The 21,190-nt window shown below is 40.3% G+C and overlaps 1 protein-coding gene across 6 annotated transcripts in view; it reads left to right on the forward strand.

The window, feature by feature from the left end:
• Positions 1–21,190, forward strand: part of STAG1 (stromal antigen 1) — a 421,343-nt gene that overhangs the window by 358,212 nt on the left and 41,941 nt on the right. For all 6 annotated transcript variants that reach the window (XM_033212569.1, XM_033212568.1, XM_033212571.1 and 3 more), the window contains one exon: positions 1,965–2,045. In XM_033212569.1, coding sequence (XP_033068460.1) covers positions 1,965–2,045 — 81 coding nt within the window. The remainder of the gene's footprint in view (positions 1–1,964; positions 2,046–21,190) is intronic.

Raw genomic sequence — 21,190 nt, forward strand, 5'->3', positions numbered from 1 at the left:
GTGGGCAGATCACGAAGTCAGCAGTTCCAGACCAGCCTGGCCAACATGGTGAAACCCTGTCTCTACTAAAAATACAAAAATTAGCCAGGCATGGTAGTGGGCGCCTGTAACCCCAGCTACTCGGGAACCTGAGCCAGGAGAATCGCTTGAACCCGGGAGGTGGAGGTTGCAGTGAGCCAAGAGTGCACCATTGCACTCTACCCTGGGCAACAAAGTGAGACTTCGTCTCAAAAAAAAAAAATTATTTTGTTTTGGGGCCGGTTGCGGTGGTTCACACCTGTGGTCCCTAGCACTTTGGGAGGCAGAGGTGGGAGGATCACCTGATCTCAGAATTTCGAGACCAGCCTGGGCAACATGGCAAAACCCCATCTCTACTAAAATCCAAAAAACTTAGTCGGGCGTGCGCCTGTAGTCCCAGCTGCTCAGGAGGCTGAGGTGGGAGAATTGTTTGAACCCGGGAGGTGGAGTTTGCAGTGAGCCGAGATCACGCCACTGCACTCCAGCCTAGGCGACAGAGCAAGACTCTGTCTCCAAAAACAAAAAGAAAGAAAGAAAATTTATTGATAATCGGGTACCATGGCTCAGACCTGTAGTCCTAGCAGTATGGGACACCAAGGTGGGTGGATTGCTTGAGTCTGGGAGTTCGAGACCAGCCTGCGCATCATGGTGAAAGCCCGCCTCTACTCAAAATAGAAAAGTTAACCAGACATGATGGTGCATGCCTGTAGTCCCAGCTACTTGGGAGGCTGAGGTGGGAGGGCCACCTGAGCCAGTGGGGCTGAGGCCACAGTGGGCCGTGATCACACCACTGCACTCCAGCCTGAGTGACAAAGTGAGACCCTGTCTCAAAAAAAAAAAAAAGTTTATTTCTTTTCAGAAAGTTTTATTATTTGTTATGTAATAAATTTTTTAAGTGAATTAAGAATTTTATAAACATTTCTTAGTTTTAGTTTCTAATACAATAGTATTGAGAGAGATAACCCACATAAGGAAAAACTCTTTTGGACTCTTAGTAACTTCTAAGAGTACAAACAGATCCTGAGAACTAAAAACTCTGAAAACCTCTGCCCTAGAAAAATGCATGCAGAGTGCACCAAGAGACATGTATAAGCATGTTCATCGCAATATGATCCATAATGGCCTAAAACTCAAAGCAGTGTAAAAGTTTATCAATGATAGATGAATAGGGAGTATTCTAAATATTACACAGAACTAAAAACTAATGAACTAGGTACATGCAACATCAATAAATCTGAAACGTGAATGTTAAATGAAAAACATCAGACTCAAAGTAATACATATTGTATGATTACATTTATGTATTGTTCAACGATATGCATAAAAATCTTTAGGAATGCAGACTTAGGTAATTAAAATATGCCAGTTCCCAAATAATCCATAATAACTGTTGCCCTTGGGAGAAGAAAGATGCTATATTGGGAGGAGATGCTAGCAATGTTTTATTTCCTGATGTGGGTGGTAGTTACACAGGTATTTTTTGCTTTATATTCATTAAGCTTTATACTCATAAGTGTACTTTTTGATATGATTATTTTCACATTAAAATTCTTTAAAAGTAGAAATTTTCTTATAAAATGTGGGTAAATACTTTAGATTCAGTTATTTCAACTATTAAATTTGGATAAAAATTATTTCATCAGTCTCCTTTTAAAAATTTGACTAAGCAAAATATTCATGACACTACATTTTTGTTTAAAGATAGTGCTATTTCAATCTATATTTATTCCCATATGTTGTGTCTTTATTCTCTAGACTGATATATTGGTTTGTCCTTTTTAACCAAATATTTTATACATTCTCATTAATTATACAAAAATTTGGACTTGAAGCTATACTATCAAATAACAACTGTGATAAATATTATTATCTTAGCACGGTGCAAACAGATTATCTCATTTTTTTTGAATTTTTCATTAAAAAAATTTTTTTTTCATTTGATACAGATAGTCGTGCAAGCACTGCAGTGTTCCCATTACTCGATTCTTTGGCAGTTGGTGAAAATTACTGATGGTTCTCCTTCCAAAGTAAGTAAGAGTTTCTGTAGGCAGAAGGGTTATTACTGAAATAATAACCTTGCTTAATTATTTAATAATTTACTATTATCTGTTATTGTATAATATAAATTATTGTAATATTTAATAAAATATATGATTATTACCAGTTCTTGGTTTATCTTATGAGTAAGTATACATTCACCTCTTTGGGAAGAGCCAAAATCTTCAAGCAAAAGACACATAGTTATGTGTGTGTATATATATGTACACACGCACACAGATTAAAACTTCTTATATAAAATCACTGTAGTAGACACAAGAGCTCTGATAGGTAACATGCTATTAAAAAGAATAACATTGAGGCCGTGCATGGTGGCTCACGCCTATAATCTCAGCTTTGGGAGGCCAAGGCAGGCAGATCACTTGAGGTCAGGGGTTCAAGAACAGCCTGGCCAACATGGTGAAATCCCGTCTCTACTAAGAATACAAAAATTAGCTGGGCATGGTGATGCACACCTGTAGTCCCAGCTACTCAGGAGGCTGAGGTAGGAGAATCACTTGAACCAAGGAGGTAGAGGTTGCAGTGAGCTCAGATCACACCACTGCCCTCCAGCCTGAGCGACAGAGTGAGAGACTGTCTCAAAAAAAAAAAAAGAACACAAACATTAGCCGGATGTGGTGTTGGGCACCTGTAATCCCAGCTACTGAGGAGGCTGAGGAAGGAGAATCGCTTGAACCCAGGAGGCAGAGGTTGCAGTGAGCCAAGATTGCGCCATTGCACTCCAGCCTGGGCAACAAGAACAAAACTCCATCTCACACACACAAAAGAAAGAATAACATCATTGAAAGGTAATAGTATGTAGCTTTTGATTCTGGCAGTATGATACCGAGAGACACAAAGTGAACAACTCTCTTGAAGTTAAAAACGACTTAAAATGTGGGTAAAGTTTTTTATTTTATTTTAATGTATCCATGACCATGCAAAACAGAAAGAAAAATGGGGGCTAGGGATTAAATGAAAAGTAAGATCAAGAAAGCCAAAAAGAGCACTGAAGACTGCTTTACCTTGAGGATCGTTTCTAATGTACAGTCCAAGGTCCGTCCAGGATAGAATGTCTCATAGGTGGCCACATCTCTCAGATTATTTTGGGATCCTAACGAGCTACTCTCAGCACAGTGGTGAACTAGAAATAAACCCACACCAGTTTCCTTCAGGGGCTGGGGGATTATAAGGAAAAGAGTCTGTCTTAAAATGTGTCATTGATTAAAATGGGGAAAAATAAATCTCCCCTGAAAGTTTATAACTATGACTTAGCTTTTGCGTAGGTTTTCACCTGAATTCATACTATTTTGATGGTAAAAAAGAAAGAAAAAAAGTTGAGATTTTGATTAAGTGTTCTATAATGATGGTATCCCCAACCACCTAACAAAATCAAATCCAAGTCTCTTCTGAAGGAACTTGCCTTAAAGAATTTTCCACAAGTAAAATCTTAAGCAAAGTGAGCTCACAGCAAAAATATCACTTATGAAAACAACCATGAAGAGAATCAGACAAAAAATACTTCACATTGGAATTATCTGACACAAATATAAAATAAATGTTTCAGTTATTTCACGTGATGAGAGGCCTGAATGTAAGAAGCAAACATTTGATAAAGAATCAAATAAAGATATTAGTATGTTTGTATATCTTCCTGTTAACAAAACAAGCTGTTTAAACAGTAAAGATGATTAATGCATTTGCATTTAGAACCAGCAGCTTGATATGGAGTGTTATTTTTTCAGAGTAAGAATTTTTTTCCTTTCTGAGTAATAATTTGAGGATCTCTGCATTTAGAAAGTAGTAGGATTTTTAAATTCTTTCTAATTAGAAGCATGGTAATATATGGGTTAGCCTCTTGGTTTTTCTCTTTTATTAGTAATTTCAGTCTTAAAAAGCAAAAATAACAGTTAACCTTTTGTTAGTAATGAAAGCCACTTTAAAACTGTTACAGCCAGGCACGGTGGCTCGCGCCTGTAATCCCAGCACTTTGGGAGGCCAAGGCGGGCAGATCACAAGGTCAAGAGATCGAGACCAGCCTGGCCAATATGGTGAAACCCTGTCTCTACTAAAAATACAAAAATTAGTTGGGTATGGTGGCGGGCGCCTGTAGTCCCAGCTACTCAGGAGGCTGAGGCAGGAGAATCGCTTGAACCCAGGAGGCGGAGGTTGCAGTGAGCCAAGATCATGTCACTGCACTCCAGCCTGGGCGATAGAGTAAGACTGTCCAAAAAAAAGGCCAGGCGTGGTGGCTCACACCTATAATCCCAGCACTTTGGGAGGCCGAGGCAGGCAGATCACGAGGTCAGGAGATAGAGACCATCCTGGCTAACACAGTGAAACCTCATCTCTACTAAAAATACAAAAAAATTAGCCAGGCGTGGTGGCAGGCGCCTGTAGTCCCGGCTACTCGGGAGGCTGAGGCAGGAGAATGGCGTGAGCCTAGGAGGCGGAGCTTGCAGTGAGTGGAGAGATCGCGGGGGCTGCACTCCCGCCTGGGCAATAGAGCAAGACTCCGTCTCCAAAAAAAAAAAACAAAACTGTGTTACACTGCGCATGGTGGCTCACGCCTGTAATCCTATCACTTTGGGAGACCAAGGTGGGCGGATCACCTGAGGTCAGGAGTTCCAGACCAGCCTGGCTAGCGTGGTGAAACCCTGTCTCTACTAAAAATACAAAATTAGCTGGGCGTCGTGGCGCACATCTGTAATTCCAGCACAAGACTCGCTTGAACCCGGGAGGCAGAGGTTTCGGTGAGCCAAGGTCTTGCCACTGCATTACAGCCTGGGTGACAGAACAAGCCTCTTGTCTTTTTTTGAAATGTTCTTTATTGTAAAGTCAAAGGAGATTGAATTTATATATTAAAATTTGATAGGATAGGTTTAATAATTTTACACAATTGCTTTTTTTCTCATCCTTCTGATTGGATTTTTAGATATTTTTTCCCACAGACATCATTTTTGTTGAGTTACTTGCATTTTGGCTAAATATTGAATTTAGTAAATTTAGAATGTGTTATTCCCTAAAAATTTAGCATAATTGATGGCTAATTCCTCCTTGTAAATCTATTAATAATTTAAATTTTTTCTTTTTTTTCTTTTTTTTTTTTTTGAGATGGAGTCTCGCTCTGTCACCTAGGCTGGAGTGCAGTGGCACAATCTTGGCTCACTGCAACCTCCACCTCCCGGGTTCAAGCGATTCTCCTGCCTCAGCCTCCTGAGTAGCTGGGATTACAGGCGCATGCCACTATGCCTGGGTGTTTTGTATTTTTAGTAGGGACTGGGTTTCACCATGTTGGCCAGGCTGGTCTCGAACTCCTGACCTCAAGTGATCCGCCCACCTCAGCCTCCCAAAGTGTTGGGATTACAGGTGTGTGCCACTGTGCCCAGCCTAAATTTTGTCTTTTTACAACTATATTCCATAATTGGAATAAGAATCTCTGTTCTTCAATCGACTTCTTTGAATATTTTCTATTTTTTAATCTTTTTACAGCGGAATTATTTTGAAATTCCTTGCCTATTTTTGCCTGACATATTCTCCTAATAAAAGATAGTTTTATTTTTTTATTAGTCACATTACATATTTAGCAATGCAGATTTTGTTGCCAGAACTGATTTTGTTTTGTTTTTGAGACAGGGTCTCACCCTGGCTGCCCACTGTCACGGCTCACTACGGCCTCAACCTCCTGGGCTCATGTGATCCTCCCACCTCAGCCCCTGAAGTAGCTGGGACTACAAGCGTGCACCACCATGCCTGGCTACTTTTTTTTTTTTTTTTTTTTTTTTGAGACAGAGTCTCGCTAGAGTGCAGTGTCGTGATCTTGGCTCACTGCAACCTCCGCCTCCCAGATTCAAGCAATTCCCCTGCCTCAGCATCCCAAGTAGCTGGGATTACAGGTGTCTTCTACCATGCCTGGCTAATCTTTGTATTTTTAGTAGAGACAGAGTTTCACCATGTTGGCCAGGCTGGTCTCAAACTCATGACCTCAGGTGTTCCGCCTGTCTTGGCCTCCAAAAGTGCTGGGATTACAGGTATGAGCCGCCACGCCTGGCTACTTTTTTACATTTTTTGTAGAGATGGGGTTTCACCATATTACCCAGGCTGGTCTCAAACTCCTAGACTCAAGCAGTCCACCCGCCTTGGCCTCCCAAAGTGCTGGGATTACAGGTGTGACCCACTGATTTTCTTTATGCCAGAAAGAATGCTGCAGCATCTTTTATGTGCTTTATTCATGTGATTTACATATAGTTTTGTGTGCATTTATAGCATATGTGACATTTTTCTTACTTAGATATTTGTCTCAAGTTATTTCTTCTCATTTTGAAGTTGTTGGTAGTTTCTTTAAAAGTCCAAGGTGTATTTTGTAATCATCATACATCAGTTCTGTCTATAATATTAAAATGTTTCTCTAAGTGATAACCTTCAAAAGCATTAATTTTTAAGACACATGGAAACTTTAAAAATTCATGTTTCGGCTGGGTGCAGTGGCTCATGCCTGTAATTCCAGCACTTTGGGAGGCCGAGGCGGGCAGGTCATGAGGTCAAGAAATAGAGATTATCCTAGTCAACATGATGAAACCCCTGTCTCTACTAAAAATACAAAAATTTGTTGGGCGTGGTGGCTTGTGCCTGTAGTCCCAGCTACTCGGGAGACTGAGGCAGGAGAATCACTTGAACCTGGGAAGCGGAGGTTGCAGTGAGCCAAGATCGCACCACTGCACTCCAGCCTGGCAACAAAGTGAGACTCCATCTCAAAAAAAAGAAAAATCCATGTTTGAGGCTGGACATGGTGGTTCATGCCTATAATCCTAGCACTTTGGGAGGCCAAGGTGGGCAGATCAGTTGAGGTCGGGAGTTGGAGAACAGCCTGACCAACATGGTGAAACACTGTCTCAACTAAAAATACAAAAATTAGCCAAGTGTAGTGATGCATGCCTGTAGTCCTAGCTACTTGGGAGGCTGAGGCAGGAGAATCGCCTGAACCCACAGGCGGTGGAGATTGCAGTGACCTAAGATTACGCCACTGCACTCCAGCCTAGGCAACAGAGTGAGACTCTGTCTCAAAAAAAAAAAAAAAAAAAAAGATGAAGCGTAAGAGGGGACTTTGTTGTTGTCATTATCTTATTGTTTTACATTTTGTTTGTTTGTTCATTTGTTTGTTTGTTTTGAGACAGAATCTTGCTCTGTTGCCCAGGCTGGAGCTCAGTGGCATGATCTCAGCTCACTGCAAGCTCCGCCTCCCAGGTTCAAAGGATTCTCCTGCCTCAGCCTCTTCTGAGTAGCTGGAATTACAGTCACCTACCACCATGTCTGACTAATTTTTGTATTTTTACAAAAGTTGGCTCAGTTTGTAATGCCAGGACTAACAGTATATGGAGGACTTCTGTGATAATGCACCTAAAACTCTATCCATTTTTTCCCCTTTTTTCCTGAAGTTTAAATGTAATATGGTCGATATTGGGATACTTATATATGTTAAATATATTTAATATTTGTAATGTCAGTCATTTAGAAGCAACTTGAAAGTTTGTTACATAAAGTAATTTTGTTTTATTTTGTTGAGAAAATGTTAAAATGAAATGGGTCATTTAGATAGTGAGGGAGCAAGCCAGCCAACCACTATCTGTTTTTCTTTCTGTAATCATTAATACATTTATAGAAACATTTAAATCTCTCAAGAGGTCGCTTATATTTTTATTAATAAAATATGCTTATTTTTTGGTATAAAATACAAGGTAGAGTTCTCATAAATTTCAGCTCTCCTACTTGAGCATATGTTCATTATAAAAGAAATACATAAATAGTAATACAGACAAAATAAAACTGACTCTTACCACTTGTAGATAACCACTGTTAATGTTTTGGTGTATTTTCTTTTTTCTTTTTCTTTTTCTTTTTTTTTTTTTTTGAGACGGAGTCTCGCTCTGTCACCCAGGGTGGAGTGCAGTTGCACAATCTCGGCTCACTGCAGCCTCCACCTCCCAGGTTCAAGCGATTGTCCTGCCTCAGCCTCCCCAGTAACTGGGACTACAGGCGCATGCGACCATGCTTGGCTTATTTTTTGTATTTTTAGTAGAGATGGGGTTTCACCGTGTTAGCCAGGATGGTCTCGATCTCCTGACCTTGTGATCCACTCGCCTCAGCCTCCCAAAGTGCTGGGATTACAGGCATGAGCCACTGCGCCCAGCCTGGTGTATTCTCTTTAGTACTTTTTCTTTAATATATTTGTAATTTTATTGAGATTATAATGTACTTTCAATTTGTATCTTCTCTTCAGTTAACACATTTTCTTCAGTTATTAAGAAAAGTTTATAGAGAATATTTTTAATATATGCATAATCTGTTGTGTAGCTATACCATAATTTATTTTACTTCTCCTCTCTTAGATATTTGGGTTTAAATATTTCTACTAATAAAATTAATGCTGTGATGGGCATTCTGGTGCAAAAAGCTTGTTCTATGTTTTTCATTGTTTCATCTTGTATTATATTCTTAGAAATGGAATTGCTAGGTCAATGATTTTGTATACTTTTAAGATTCTTGATGCATACTGCCAAATTGCTTTTTAAAGTGTACTTTTCTGAAAAATTTTTTCTTTTCTATTGTCATGAACACTGTCACTCAGGAGATTATGAGTGGTAGTTACAATTGAAGTTTAAATTCAAGTTATAATTTAACAGTAAACACTATTAAATGAAGTTTATGAGAAGACTGTATTAAGAAAAAGCTTCGATCGTTGTTTGAAATGGAAGTGCACTAGGTTTCACCAATGGGTATTTCCTCTGTTCCCCTAATTCCCAGAGTTGGAAGCTCTGGGGCAATCTTACAGGTCATGCTCAGTATACTTTGCTCCGGTGCCCCCTAGTGCTGGTCCTGTAGAAGCAACCTTCATTTTTCTTTGTAGCAGAAAACATCATTCTTCCTTCAGCTCCTTCTGGACATATACAAAGACATTTGAAGAGCCAAGCTAATAAGAGTTAGGGCTAAAATGGGCCGGGCGCGGTGGCTCATGCCTGTAATCCCAGCACTTTGGGAGGCCGAGGTGGGCGAATCACGAGGTGAAGAGATCAAGACCATCCTGGCCAACACGGTGAGACCCCATCTCTACTAAAAATACAAAAGTTAGCTGGGCATGGTGGCGTGCACCTGCAGTCCCAGCTACATGGGAGGCTGAGGCAGGAGAATCGCTTGAACCCAGGAGGTGGAGGTTGCAGTGAGCTGAGATCGTGCTGCTGCACTCCAGCTTGGCAACAGAGCAAGACTCTGTCTCAAAAAAAAAAAAAAAAAAAAAGAAGGCTAAAGTAATGCCCCTATTGCCTTCTTTGGCCTGCAGATCTAGAATTTATCCTTATTTTTTTTCGCTCCTGGGAGGAGCTGTTCTGCTTTCTGTAGTCTTATATTTGTGCTACTCTCTGCCTTACCCTGCATGTTTCTATTCTAGACTGCAGTAGGGAGGACCTGGGCCAAACATCCCTACCTCTGGACCCTCACCCTGTTTCAAATCCTTTATGTCAAAGAAAGTCAGTATACCCTAGGTAGCTACAAGTCCAATCATTATTGAGTTGTTTAGCTGTAAAATTTGTCCTTCCATCACTGTCTTGACTGAAGGTTCTCCTCTGAAAATTCCAACTTGTTGACCTTCAAACACACTGGAGAAAAGAGCAGTAAGGGTGAAGGTGGGACTGATAGTGGCCAAACCCCATGAGAAGACGTGTTTAACCTTGCTATCCTTCCCACAAACATGCATTCCTACAAATGTGTTAGAAATAGGCTCAGATGTGTAAAAATCTACAGGCTGCTTTCTGTCGCTCTTTCTTTCCTCTTCCCTACCCATTCCTTCAGAATAGCAGTGAGTAAGAGATAGCTCACTAGAGTCCTGGCCCAGAATTCCTGTAATAACAATACAGATAGCAACTCCCTATCTTCAGAGTTAACTACTTTGAGAGGAAGGGAGTGGGACCAAGCATGAGAAATAATAGTGATCCTTGTAGGAACAAATTTTTGGTCGCATGTAACCATTTTATTTCACTTCTTTTCTTAGAGAATCTTTTCCCCCACCTTTTATTTATTGGAAATTCTGTTCCATTAGTTAGTTCTAAGCCTTTCCTTTCGGTCATTCCATGACTCCAAAGTTGTTCTTTAATACATGTGTTCCTGTTAATATTATGTCCAATCACAAGTGCCTGATTGGCTGGTCTAGAAAAGTTAAGAGGAGAAAGATACAGGTCTTGTTTAATATCCATTTCATATTCAGTTCTCAGAATATTCATTTAAAAGAATCTGGAATGTAAAAGTAGTTGTCTCTTTATACCAAATTCAGAACTTCTCCAAAATTATATTCAACCCAATATTTTAAAATCCTCTGAAAACCAGAAATAAATATCTTCAATTTAGAAAATAACTTACAAGTCATGGTTTCACCATTCCATTAAGTATATCACGTTGTGTTTGCAGCCCTATTCCTGGGCCTCTGGATATAGAGGTTTGCTTCCTGGTAGGGAATCCCCTCTTTAAAAATAGCATAAGGGGCCAGGCGCAGTGACTCATGCCTGTAATCCCAGCAATTTGGGTGTCCGAGGCAGGCAGATCACAAGGTCAGGAGTTCAAGACCAGCCTGGCCAATATGGTGAAACTGCATCTCTACCAAAAATATAAAAAATTTGCCAGGCTTGGTGGCAGGCACCTGTAGTCCCAGCTACTCAGGAGGCTGAGGCAGTAGAATCACTGGAACCCGGGAGGCGGAGGTTGCAGTGAGCCAAGATCAAGCAACTGCACTCCAGCCTGGGCGACAGAGTGAGACTCCGTCTCAAAATAAAAAGCATAAGATCGGGCGCAGTGACTCACACCTGTAATCCCAGCACTTTGGGAGGCCAAGACGGGCAGATCACCTGAGGTCAGGAGTTTTGAGACCAGCCTGGCCAACATGGTAAAACCCCATCTCTACTAAAAACACAAAAATGAACCAGGTGTGGTGGCACACACCTGTAATTCCAGTTACTCGGGAGGCCATGGCAGGAGAATTGCTAGAACCCAGGATGTGGAGGCTGCAGTGAACCGAGATGGCACCACTGCACTCCAGCCTGGGCAACAAAGCAAGAATCCATCTCAAAAAAGAATAATGATAAAAATAAATAAATCCAGCCTGACCAATATGGTGAAACCCCATCTCTACTAAAAATACAAAAAAATTAGCCAAGCATGGTGGTGTGTGCTTGTAGTCCCAGCTACTCAGGAGACTGAGACAGGAGAATTGCTTGAACTGGGAGACGGAGATCACGCCACTGCACTCCACCCTGGGCAACAGAATGAGACTCAGTCTGAAAAAAAAAATCAAATAAATAAATAAATAAAGTATAAGGCCCCCTCAGCCTCACTAGTCTGTCCACAGTGAATGCTGTTTTTGCCTATTAAGAGACAGTAGCCTAGCTTACAAATACGCGAACTCCTTAAGACATTTAATACTTCATGATCTAAGTAACAAGGTAGGACCAAGAAGATTAATTCTAAATAACAAGTATTACATTGTAAAAATATGTTTTCACTAAGCTTATCAGAAGCCTAAAACAATATTAAGAATATTTAGACACTTGGGAGGCTGAGGCAGGAGGATTGGTTGAGGCCAGGAGTTCAAGACCAACTTGGACAACATAGTGAGACCCCATCTCTGTTTTTTAAAGTTATTATGTATAAAAAAAGAATATTTAGACAACATAACACTTTCTAGTACAGAGATTTGAGATTTCCTCCACCAAAATTGATAAAAGAAGTTTCCTTTCCTGTCAGGTTATTTATTTGAGTAAAAAAGAAATAGGTTTCTTATCCTGCTTAATATCCCCTAAGTGGTACAGTAATGCATTTTCCTTACTACAGTAGGTTTTTCATTAAAAATTTTTTTTCCTAATAAGTAACAGTTACTAGGTTGTTTGTTAAATGACTTCTTGTTGCTTACACAATTTATCTATATAAGTAGCTCCCTGCCGGTGTGGTGGCTCACGCCTGTAGTTTCAGCACTTTGGGAGGCCGAAGTGGGTGGATCTGGAGGCCAGGTGTTCAAGACCAGCCTGAAACCCTGTCTCTACTAAAAATACAAAAATTAGCCAGGCGTGGTGGCGCATGCCTGTAATCCCAGCTACTCAGGAGGCTGAGGCAGGAGAATCGCTTGAACCCAGGAGGCGGAGGTTACAATGAGCCGAGATCACTCCACTGCACTCTAACCTGGGCAACAGAGCGAACTCCGTCTCAAAAAAAAAAAAAAAAAAGCAGCAGCTCCCAGTTCTTCTGTTTCCAGCATTTTTGTGTGTGTTGGAGCATGGTCTTTGCAGTTAAAACTGAGTTTGAATTTTTAACTCCACTTCTTTACCACCTGTGGCAAGATAAGCAAGGTACTTCACCTGAGCTTCACTTTCCTGATATATAAAATGAGAATGATACTCACTGCTGGATAGGTTTGTTGAGAAGATTAAATTGAAAGAAGTGTTTGAATTAACAGTAAATGTTATTTTGTTGGCATTAAATCATAGTCTTTGCTTTGGTAATCTTCTCCCTTGCCCAAACCAAAATGAACTATTGAACTTTTGCCTGAGGCTATGTGCATATATAAACATACTTGATGGGTAGTGTAGGTTTGGGATACAGTGTGATAGATTTAGTCCTCCTTCTGAATTTTTGGGATAATTTGGGAATTCAAGTCTCTCACTTTGGTCCTAACAGTCACTACTTTTCCCCTGTTCCTCTGACTCCTTCTTTAGCTTCCTTCATCTTTGTATACTACAGGAAAGAAATCAGAAGATGTTTTGGAACTACAGTAGGCAGCTTAAGGGTTCCTGGATCATAAGTGGATTAGCCTTTGAGGCAATGGCAGGAGTCAGCAGGTGGGGATTCAGATCGCCAAGAGCAGCAACAACACTGAAAACTAGGTATTACATTTGGGGTTTAAATATCCAATAGTCGTTTTATTGTATATTCACAAAAGTTGCACACTCTCCCCCTATTCTTCTGAAGAAAGATGCCAGTAGCAATTACTCTTACAAGAAAACAATCTCGGAAATACAGCATAGTGTTTACCCTTCCACAATGGTGCGGCCTTTTGTGTCTTGTTCTTTTTGTCACTTGTTCCAAGTGAATAAATTTAGTTCTCTTTTATATATAGTATGGATAATGACTTACTTCAGGTGAAAAGTAACTTAATGAGCCTTGTTGTATATTAGTCACTGTGGTAGGTACAAAGAAACATAATACAGTTTGTCTCCAAAGATCTTTATAGCTCAGAACAGGCTCAACAAACTTCAGACCATGGGCCAAATCTGACCTGATGTGTTTTTGTAAATTATGTTTTATTGGAACACAACCATGCTCATTCATTTATGTACTATCTAGGACTACTTTCGTGCTACGCTGACAGTTAAGTAGTTGGATCCAGACTATATGGCCTGCAAAGCCTAAAATAGTTACTATCTGATCCTTAACACAAAAAATTTGCCAACCAGTGGCCTAATAAGTTAACTTCTTGGCCTTGTTTACCAAACTTTGTCAGTTAGAAAACTGTGTTTGCCTATTCTGGGTAAGCAGAAGTTTAGTTTTGTGCCTCCTTTTCGTCATGAAAATTGATCACTAAATTTTTAGCAGGCTTTATTTTTGTATTCTGAGAATTTTTATCTGGTCTGGGTCCTTGTTTTGCTTCTTTACTGTTTTATTTCTGCCCATTCCAAAAATCTCTATTTGTCAGATAATGTTGAGCTAAAGTTTTATTTTTACTAAAATAAAGTTTATGTTTATTTGAGCTAAAGTTTATGTTTACTAATTAGTTTTTCCATGGCTTCATTTTCTGACTGTGATTATATTAACAGTATTTCATAGTTATGGATGAAAACACAACTAAATTTGGTCCTCCACTAGGCACGTAAAATTTTGGAACAAAGCCTGGGCAATATGGTGGTATCCGGTCTCTACAAAAAAATAAAAAAATTAGCCAGGCATAGTGGTGTGTGCCTGTAGTGCTGGCTACTATTGTAGAAGAAAATTAAAAGGAATGACACATTTAAAATCTGTATACTTCTGTTTGTGTGTGTGTGTAGGAATTAAACTCCCTTACCTTTCCTCACTGACTATAATATTGTTTGCTGTTACGGGGCAGTCTACAGTTAAGATATTTTTTCTCCCTAAGATGTCAGATTTGAGCCTTTGTGCCTTTAGGAAAAAGCTTCTTTCTAACATAGCTTATATGATAAATTCACCATCTTAATTGTGCCTTCCATATTTAGAGTTCTTCATTGTTGGTATCTTGCTGACAAGACTGTTATTTTATTTTTTTATTTTTTATTTTTATTTATTTATTTTTGAGACAGAGTCTTACTCTGTCGCCCAGGCTGGAGTGCAGTGGTGCGATCTTGGCTCACCACAACCTCTGCCTCCCGGGTTCAAGCAATTCTCCTGCCTCAGCCTCCTGAGTAGCTGGGATTACAGGTGTGTACCACCATGCCCGGCTAATTTTGTGTGTGTTTTTAGTAGAGGCGGGGTTTCACCATACTGGCCAGGCTGGTCTCAAACTCCTGACCTTGTGATCTGCCCACCTCGGCCTCCCAGAGTGCTCGGATTACAGGCATAAGCCACTGTGCCGGGCCAAGTCTGGGTTTTAAAAACATCAGCTTAATTTGTTGAAGAGATTTCTCTTCTTGGCCAAGCATGGTGGCTAATGCCTGTAAGCCCAGCACTTTGAGAGGCTGAGGCGGGAGGATTATTGGAGCCCAGGAGTTCAAAGTCAGCTTGAGCAACATATCAAGACCTTGTCTCTACAAGAAATATAAAGTTAGCCCAGGTGTGATAGCACACATCTATATTCCCAGCTACTTGGGAGGCTGAGAGAAGAGGATCACTTGAGCCCAGGAGGTCAGGGCCTCAGTGAGCTATGATTGTGCCACTGCACTCCAGTCTGGGAGACATAGTGGGACCCTGTCTCTTCAAGAGGTTTCTCCTCTTATCTTGGTCAGTAGATCATTGGTAAACTGAAACTATTTTAGCCTTTTATATATGGGTATATGTAGGTTTCAGTCTTCTAGTTCTCGGTTTCACTAGATCTACCAGGAAGCAAAAAACCTTAGCCAGTCTAATAAAGCTACTTGCAAAATGGATACAAAATATAACCAAGATATCATGATTTACATCTCAGTGTGATCTTACTACTTAAGACATCTGAATTCCTTTCCACAGCTTCTCTAGGAAAAAGTTGGTTTTCTTCAGAGACAGGTCTCACTTTGTTGCTCAGGCCAGAGTGCAATGGCACAGTCATGGCTCACTGCAGCCTTCCTTCATCTCCCAGGCTCAAGAGATCCTCCCGCCTCAGCCTCCTGAGTAGCTGGAACTATAGGTGCATGTCACCATGCCTGGCTGATATATTGTAGAGACAGATGTTGTTTTGTTGCCCAGGCTGTTCTTGAACTCCTGGCCTCAAGCTTTCCTCCTGCCTCCCCCTCCCAAAGTACTGGGATTATAGGCGTGAATTGCCCCACCTAGCCAGAAAAAGTGCTTTTGATGCCATGCTGCTTTCTAAAAATAAGATAAAATAGTGGTTTCATTTAGGAAAAAGAAATCTGAAAGGAAGCACCAATTTAAGGACAGTTTATATGGACTAAGAGAAGTTAGATAAAATAGCATAGATTACTCTTCTGTATTCACCCATTAGCTTCAGTTCCCACTCCTATAATCCAGGTAATCTGGCTAGAAAGGGGATTTGTGGAAGTAAAATTCGTTGTATTCTAGTTTCTTAAAATGACATTCTTATAATCAGCATAACTTGTTCTTGTATTATTCTTTTTCAATGTCTAGTGAGTTAACTGGCTTTTTTGTTTATATATAAATATATTTGAGTAATTCAGCTTTCAGATTTCTTACTTTTTTTTTTGAAATGGAGTCTCACTGTGTTGCCCAGGCTGGAGTGCAGTGGTGTAATCTCAGCTCACTGCAACCTCCGCCTCCCAGGCTCAAGTGATCCTTCTGCCTCAGCCTCCAGAGTATGGGATTAAAGGCGTGTGCCACCACGTCTGGCTAATTTTTTGTATTTTTAGTAGAGATGGGGTTTCACCTTTTTGGCCAGACTGGTATCAAACTCCTGACCTCAAGTGATCCACCCACCTTGGCCTCCCAAAGTGCTAAGATTACACGTGTGAGCCACCACGCCTGGCCTCAAATTTCCTTTTTTCTTTTTCTTGTTGAGACAGGGTCTTGCTCTGTTGCCCAGGCTGGAGTGCAATGGTGCAGTCTTCACTCACTGAAACCTACGCCTCCCAGGTTCAAGCGGTTCTCCTGTCTCAGCCTCCAGAGTAGCTAGGACTACAGACATGTGCCACCACACTTGGCTATTTTTGTATTTTTAGTAGAGACAGGGTTTTGCCATGTTGGCCAGTCTGTTCTCGAACTCCTGACCTCAGGTGATCCACTCACCTCAGCCTCCCAAAGTGCTGGAATTATAGGCATGAGCCACCACACCTGGCCAAATTTCTTACTTTCATAATGCTGCCTGTCTCTGCAAGTTGCCACATATTAATTTTATCATATTAAAGAGTCATTATAGCATAGTGGTTAAGACCACAGTCTGGAGGCAGACTGTTTTTGTTATTTCAGTCTGCTACTTAATGACTGTGTGTCTTTGGGCCTGTCGCTTAACATCTCTGTGCCTGTGTTTTTGTTTTTGTTTTTTGAGACGGAGTCTTGCACTGTTGCCCAGGCTGGAGTTCTGTGGCATGATCTCGGCTCACTGCAAGCTCCGCCTCCTAGGTTCATGCCATTCTCCTGCCTCAGCCTCCCAAGTAGTTGGGACTACAGGCGTCCGCCACCATGTCCAGCTAATTTTTTGTACTTTTAGTAGAGACAGGGTTTCACCACTTTAGCCAGGACGGTCTTGATCTCTTGACCTCGTGATCCACCTGCCTCAGCCTCCCAAAGTGCAGGGATTACAGGCGTGAGCCACTGCACCCGGCCATGCCTGTTTCTTTATATGTAAAATGGGGGTGATAAGACCAATACCTATCACAGTTGTAAGGATCAGTTGTTAATCTGTGAAAAATTTAGATTAGTGCCTGGCAAGTAGTCAGTGTGGATAAATGTTAACTTTTTTTATTATTGCATTCTGGCCCAGATAAAATGAAGTAAGTTAAGCATATTTACTTTTTTTCATAATGAATTACAGCTATTATAGCAGTTGAGAAGTGACAGTATCCATAATATAAGGAATGTAACTTTTTTCAAATTAAAAAGCAGCCAGTGATTTATATTTTAAAATAATTCATAGTAAATGTGCTAATTTTCACCTATTTAGAACAAGCTCTTATAATTTGCCCTATTCCAAATCTTTTTATATTTCTTTTTCTCTTGAATATTATCTGTTGTTCTTTAAGGGGTGTTAAGACGAAAGCTCACTCTATGAGACATCTTTGCTTTGTTAATACTGGAGTCTTAAATTGGCAAATCCTGAACTAATTTCAAAATCTTGATATAACACCCTGAAAATTTATAGATATTTACTACCACATGACCCAGGAATGGCAGCCTTCCTCAACTTGAGCAAAATCACAGTCTTGGGAATCATAATTCCCACTACTTAAATCAAATGAAGTACAGTAACATGCCAACATCATGACGTGGATGAATAAAAGCACTGAGTTCTGAAATTCTCAAGAACCTAAATTCTCTTCCCAACTGTTCAAAGGATTTACTGTAAGAGATTAGCTAACTTTGTTAAGTATACAATATCTGTGTTCATTTACCCAAATCTGTCAGTATGTATAATTCTCTCAGTTGGAATATAATTACAATTAAATTAACTTTCTTGAGCACTCAATATTTAGGTTGCATCCAAATCTAGGCCAAACTTTATTGCTAAAGAAGGTCTTTAGTCCATCCCCACTGGAAACAAGAGGAAAACATTAGTAACAATAAAGAAAGCCTGACTGGGTGCGGTGGCTCATGCCTGTAATTCTAGCACTTTTGGAGGCCAGGACAGGTGGATCACTAAGGTCAGGAGTTCGAGAGCAGCCTGGTCAACATGGCGAAACCCCGTCTCTACTAAAAATACAAAAAAAAAATAGTAGCCGGGCATGGTGGCAGGCACCTGTAATCCTAGCTTTTCAGGAGGCTGAGGCAGGAGAATCACTTGAACCCAGGAGGCGGAGGTTACAGTGAGCCGAGATAGCACCACTGCACTCTAGCCTAGGTGATAAGAGCAAAACTCTGTTTCAAAAAAAAAAAAAAAAGTAAGCCTTTAATTTCTTCTGTTTCCTTGGTGGTTTCACGTTTCCAGTGTCTCTTAAAATGCTACTGTTCATCAGTAGATTGCTTACTTATTTGTGGTATTAAGTGTACTACTCTTTAGATGTTTTGGGAAGTAATCGTTTTACATAAGACACATTTGCTTTGTACTCAACCTTTAAAGGAATCTTTTGCCTCCAACTCCTAAGATGACTGATTGATTCCCTAGACTTTCTTACATATTAATCAAGAAATCTGAGGGAGTAAAGGAACATTAGTAACTCCTAGCATCATTTCTTAAAAACCCAATAATTACTTATTGTTTGATGAAGTGAACACATTATAAGTTGCCCCTAGGATTGTGGTAAACATCCGTATTAAGTATACCAACATTTCATTTGGTAACTATTTATTAAATACCTAGTATATGCAAAGCACTATTTTAGGTACTAACAATGAAACAGTGTTCCTTTGAATACTGGAAGGTTTACAGGTTGACAACTATCTGTTCTCATTTGAGTTTCCTAGAGTTAATTTAGCAGAATCAGAGTTAACATAGAACCTCAGAATACCTAGTTCAACTCTCTTGTTGATAGATTTTATAACTCTTCAATCCTGAGATGTAAAATAATTTTTCTGAGATCACATAGCTGGTTAATAGCATCGCTTGCTTTTTGTTCTTTTAGTTACTATTCATTCAGCAAACATTCTCAAATCTTTTCTATTAAAAAGGTCAAGAGTGACCAAAAAAATCCATCATCAACCTGCAGACTTCTGTCAGCCCCATCCTATTTTTCACTGACTTTTTATAATCATACTTTTTTGAAAGAGCTAACTTCTTCCTTATCTTCCTTTCAGCTCACTGCAGTCTGACTCAGCACTCATAACTCTATTGAAAGTGCTCTCCCCAAGGTCACCCACAGCTTCATAGTTGCTATATTCCTGGGGCACTTTTAATCCTTATCTCTTTTATCTCTCTGTGGCATTTGTCATTGTTTATTATTCATTTTTTTAATGTTTTCTTACCTCCGGGATACCATATTCTCCTGGTTTTATTTCTGCTTCTCAGATAATTTCTTAGATTTCTTCATAAATTCTTTGTCATTCGTCTTTCAAATATTGGTATTTCCCAGGATACTCACTGTCACCTTTCTCTGTGTATTCTCCTGGAGCAGTCTCATCCACTTCTGTCACATCTGTTGCCATCTAAATGCTGAAGACTTCCAAATCCTTATTCTAACTCATATTCTTTCTCTTGGGCTTTGAACTCACATATGCAGCTGCCTACTAGACACCTTCAAGATATCTATTCGGGATCTCAAAATCATCATCTCTAACATTTAGCTATTACTGCATTTGTTCCTTTTTTTGTTGTTTTTTGTTTTGTTTGTTTGTTTTTTGGTTTTGAGACAGGGTCTTACTCTGTCTCCCAGGCTGGAGTGCAGTGGTACAATCTCAGCTCACTGCAACCTCTGCCTCCTGGATTCATGCAACTCTCCTGTCTCAGCTTCCTGAGTAGCTGGGATTACAGGCGCCTGCCACCACGCCCGGCTCATTTTTGTATTTTTAGTAGAGACTGGGTTTCACCATGTTGCCCAGGCTGGTCTTGAACTCCTGACCTCAGGTGATCCGCCAGCCTTAGCCTCCCAAAGTGTTCAGATTACAGGTGTGAGCCACCATGCCTGGCCTGTTCCTGTGTTTTTTATCTTGATGACTTAATACCACAATTCATCTAGTAGGCAGCTCCTTAGAAATTAAGGAGTAATCAGCAGCAGCCTCTACCCGATTACTCCCTAAATTCTATCAGTTCTAGTGCTTTATCTTTCATCTATCCATATCTTTAGAGCCAATATTTTATTTTTAGGCCCTCATTCTAAATTATCCCTGGCTGGGCACAGTGGCTCACGCCTGTAATCCCAGCATTTTGTGAGGCCGAGATTGGCTGATCACGAGGTCAGGAGATCAAGACCATTTGGCCAACATGGTGAAACCCCTTATCTACTAAAAATATAAAAATTAGCCAGGCATGCCAGCACGCACCTGTAGTCCCAGCTACTTGGGAGGCTGAGGCAGCAGAATTGCTCGAACCCTGGAGGCGGAGGCTGCAGTGAGCCGAGATCGTACCACTGCACTCCAACCTGGGTGACAGAGCGAGACTCTATCTCAAAAAAAAAAAAAAAAAAAAAATTCATATGGCCTTTGTTAATATGCAATAAAATACACAGTAATGATTAAGAACATGGACTTTAGAGTCAGGGAGTCCCATGTTTGGATCCTTGCCCTGTCACTTAGCATCTGTGGGTGCTGTGAATATCAGTTTTCTTGTCTGTAAAACAGGAATATTGCAATTTACTTTGTAGAGTGATGATGAAATGTAAATTTATAGTCCTGGAAACACAGTATGTGGTGCATATAAGCTCTCAACGAAAGATGTGACTACTCTAACTGACCTATTGGACATCATTCTCCATTGTGTTTAGAATGAGTCATTTACACAAAATTTTAGCACTCTCATGCTAAAAATCCTTCTTCAGTAGTTCCTTATTGCTAGCAGGACAATATCCAAATGACTTAACTGATATTTTAAATGGTCTTCTATGTAAATGCAAATGGTTTTATTCCTCTTTAGCTTTTTTTCTTGCTGCTGTTTTCCCTATTTATACCCCAGCTACACTACAATAAATTAACAGTTCCTCAAAAGCACCTCTGCACTTTTTGTTGTTATTGTTGTTTTTATTTTTGAGATAGAGTTTTGCTCTGTTGCCCAGGCTGGAGTGCAGTGGTACAACCTCAGCTCACTGCAACCTCCACCTCCCAGGTTCAAGCCATTCTCCTGCCTCAGCCTCCCCAGTAACTGGGATTACAGGCATGCGCCACCACACCTGGCTAATTTTTT

This window comes from Trachypithecus francoisi, unplaced genomic scaffold (assembly GCF_009764315.1).
Source record: "Trachypithecus francoisi isolate TF-2019V2 unplaced genomic scaffold, Tfra_2.0 Lachesis_group0, whole genome shotgun sequence".
Taxonomy (NCBI): domain Eukaryota; kingdom Metazoa; phylum Chordata; class Mammalia; order Primates; family Cercopithecidae; genus Trachypithecus; species Trachypithecus francoisi.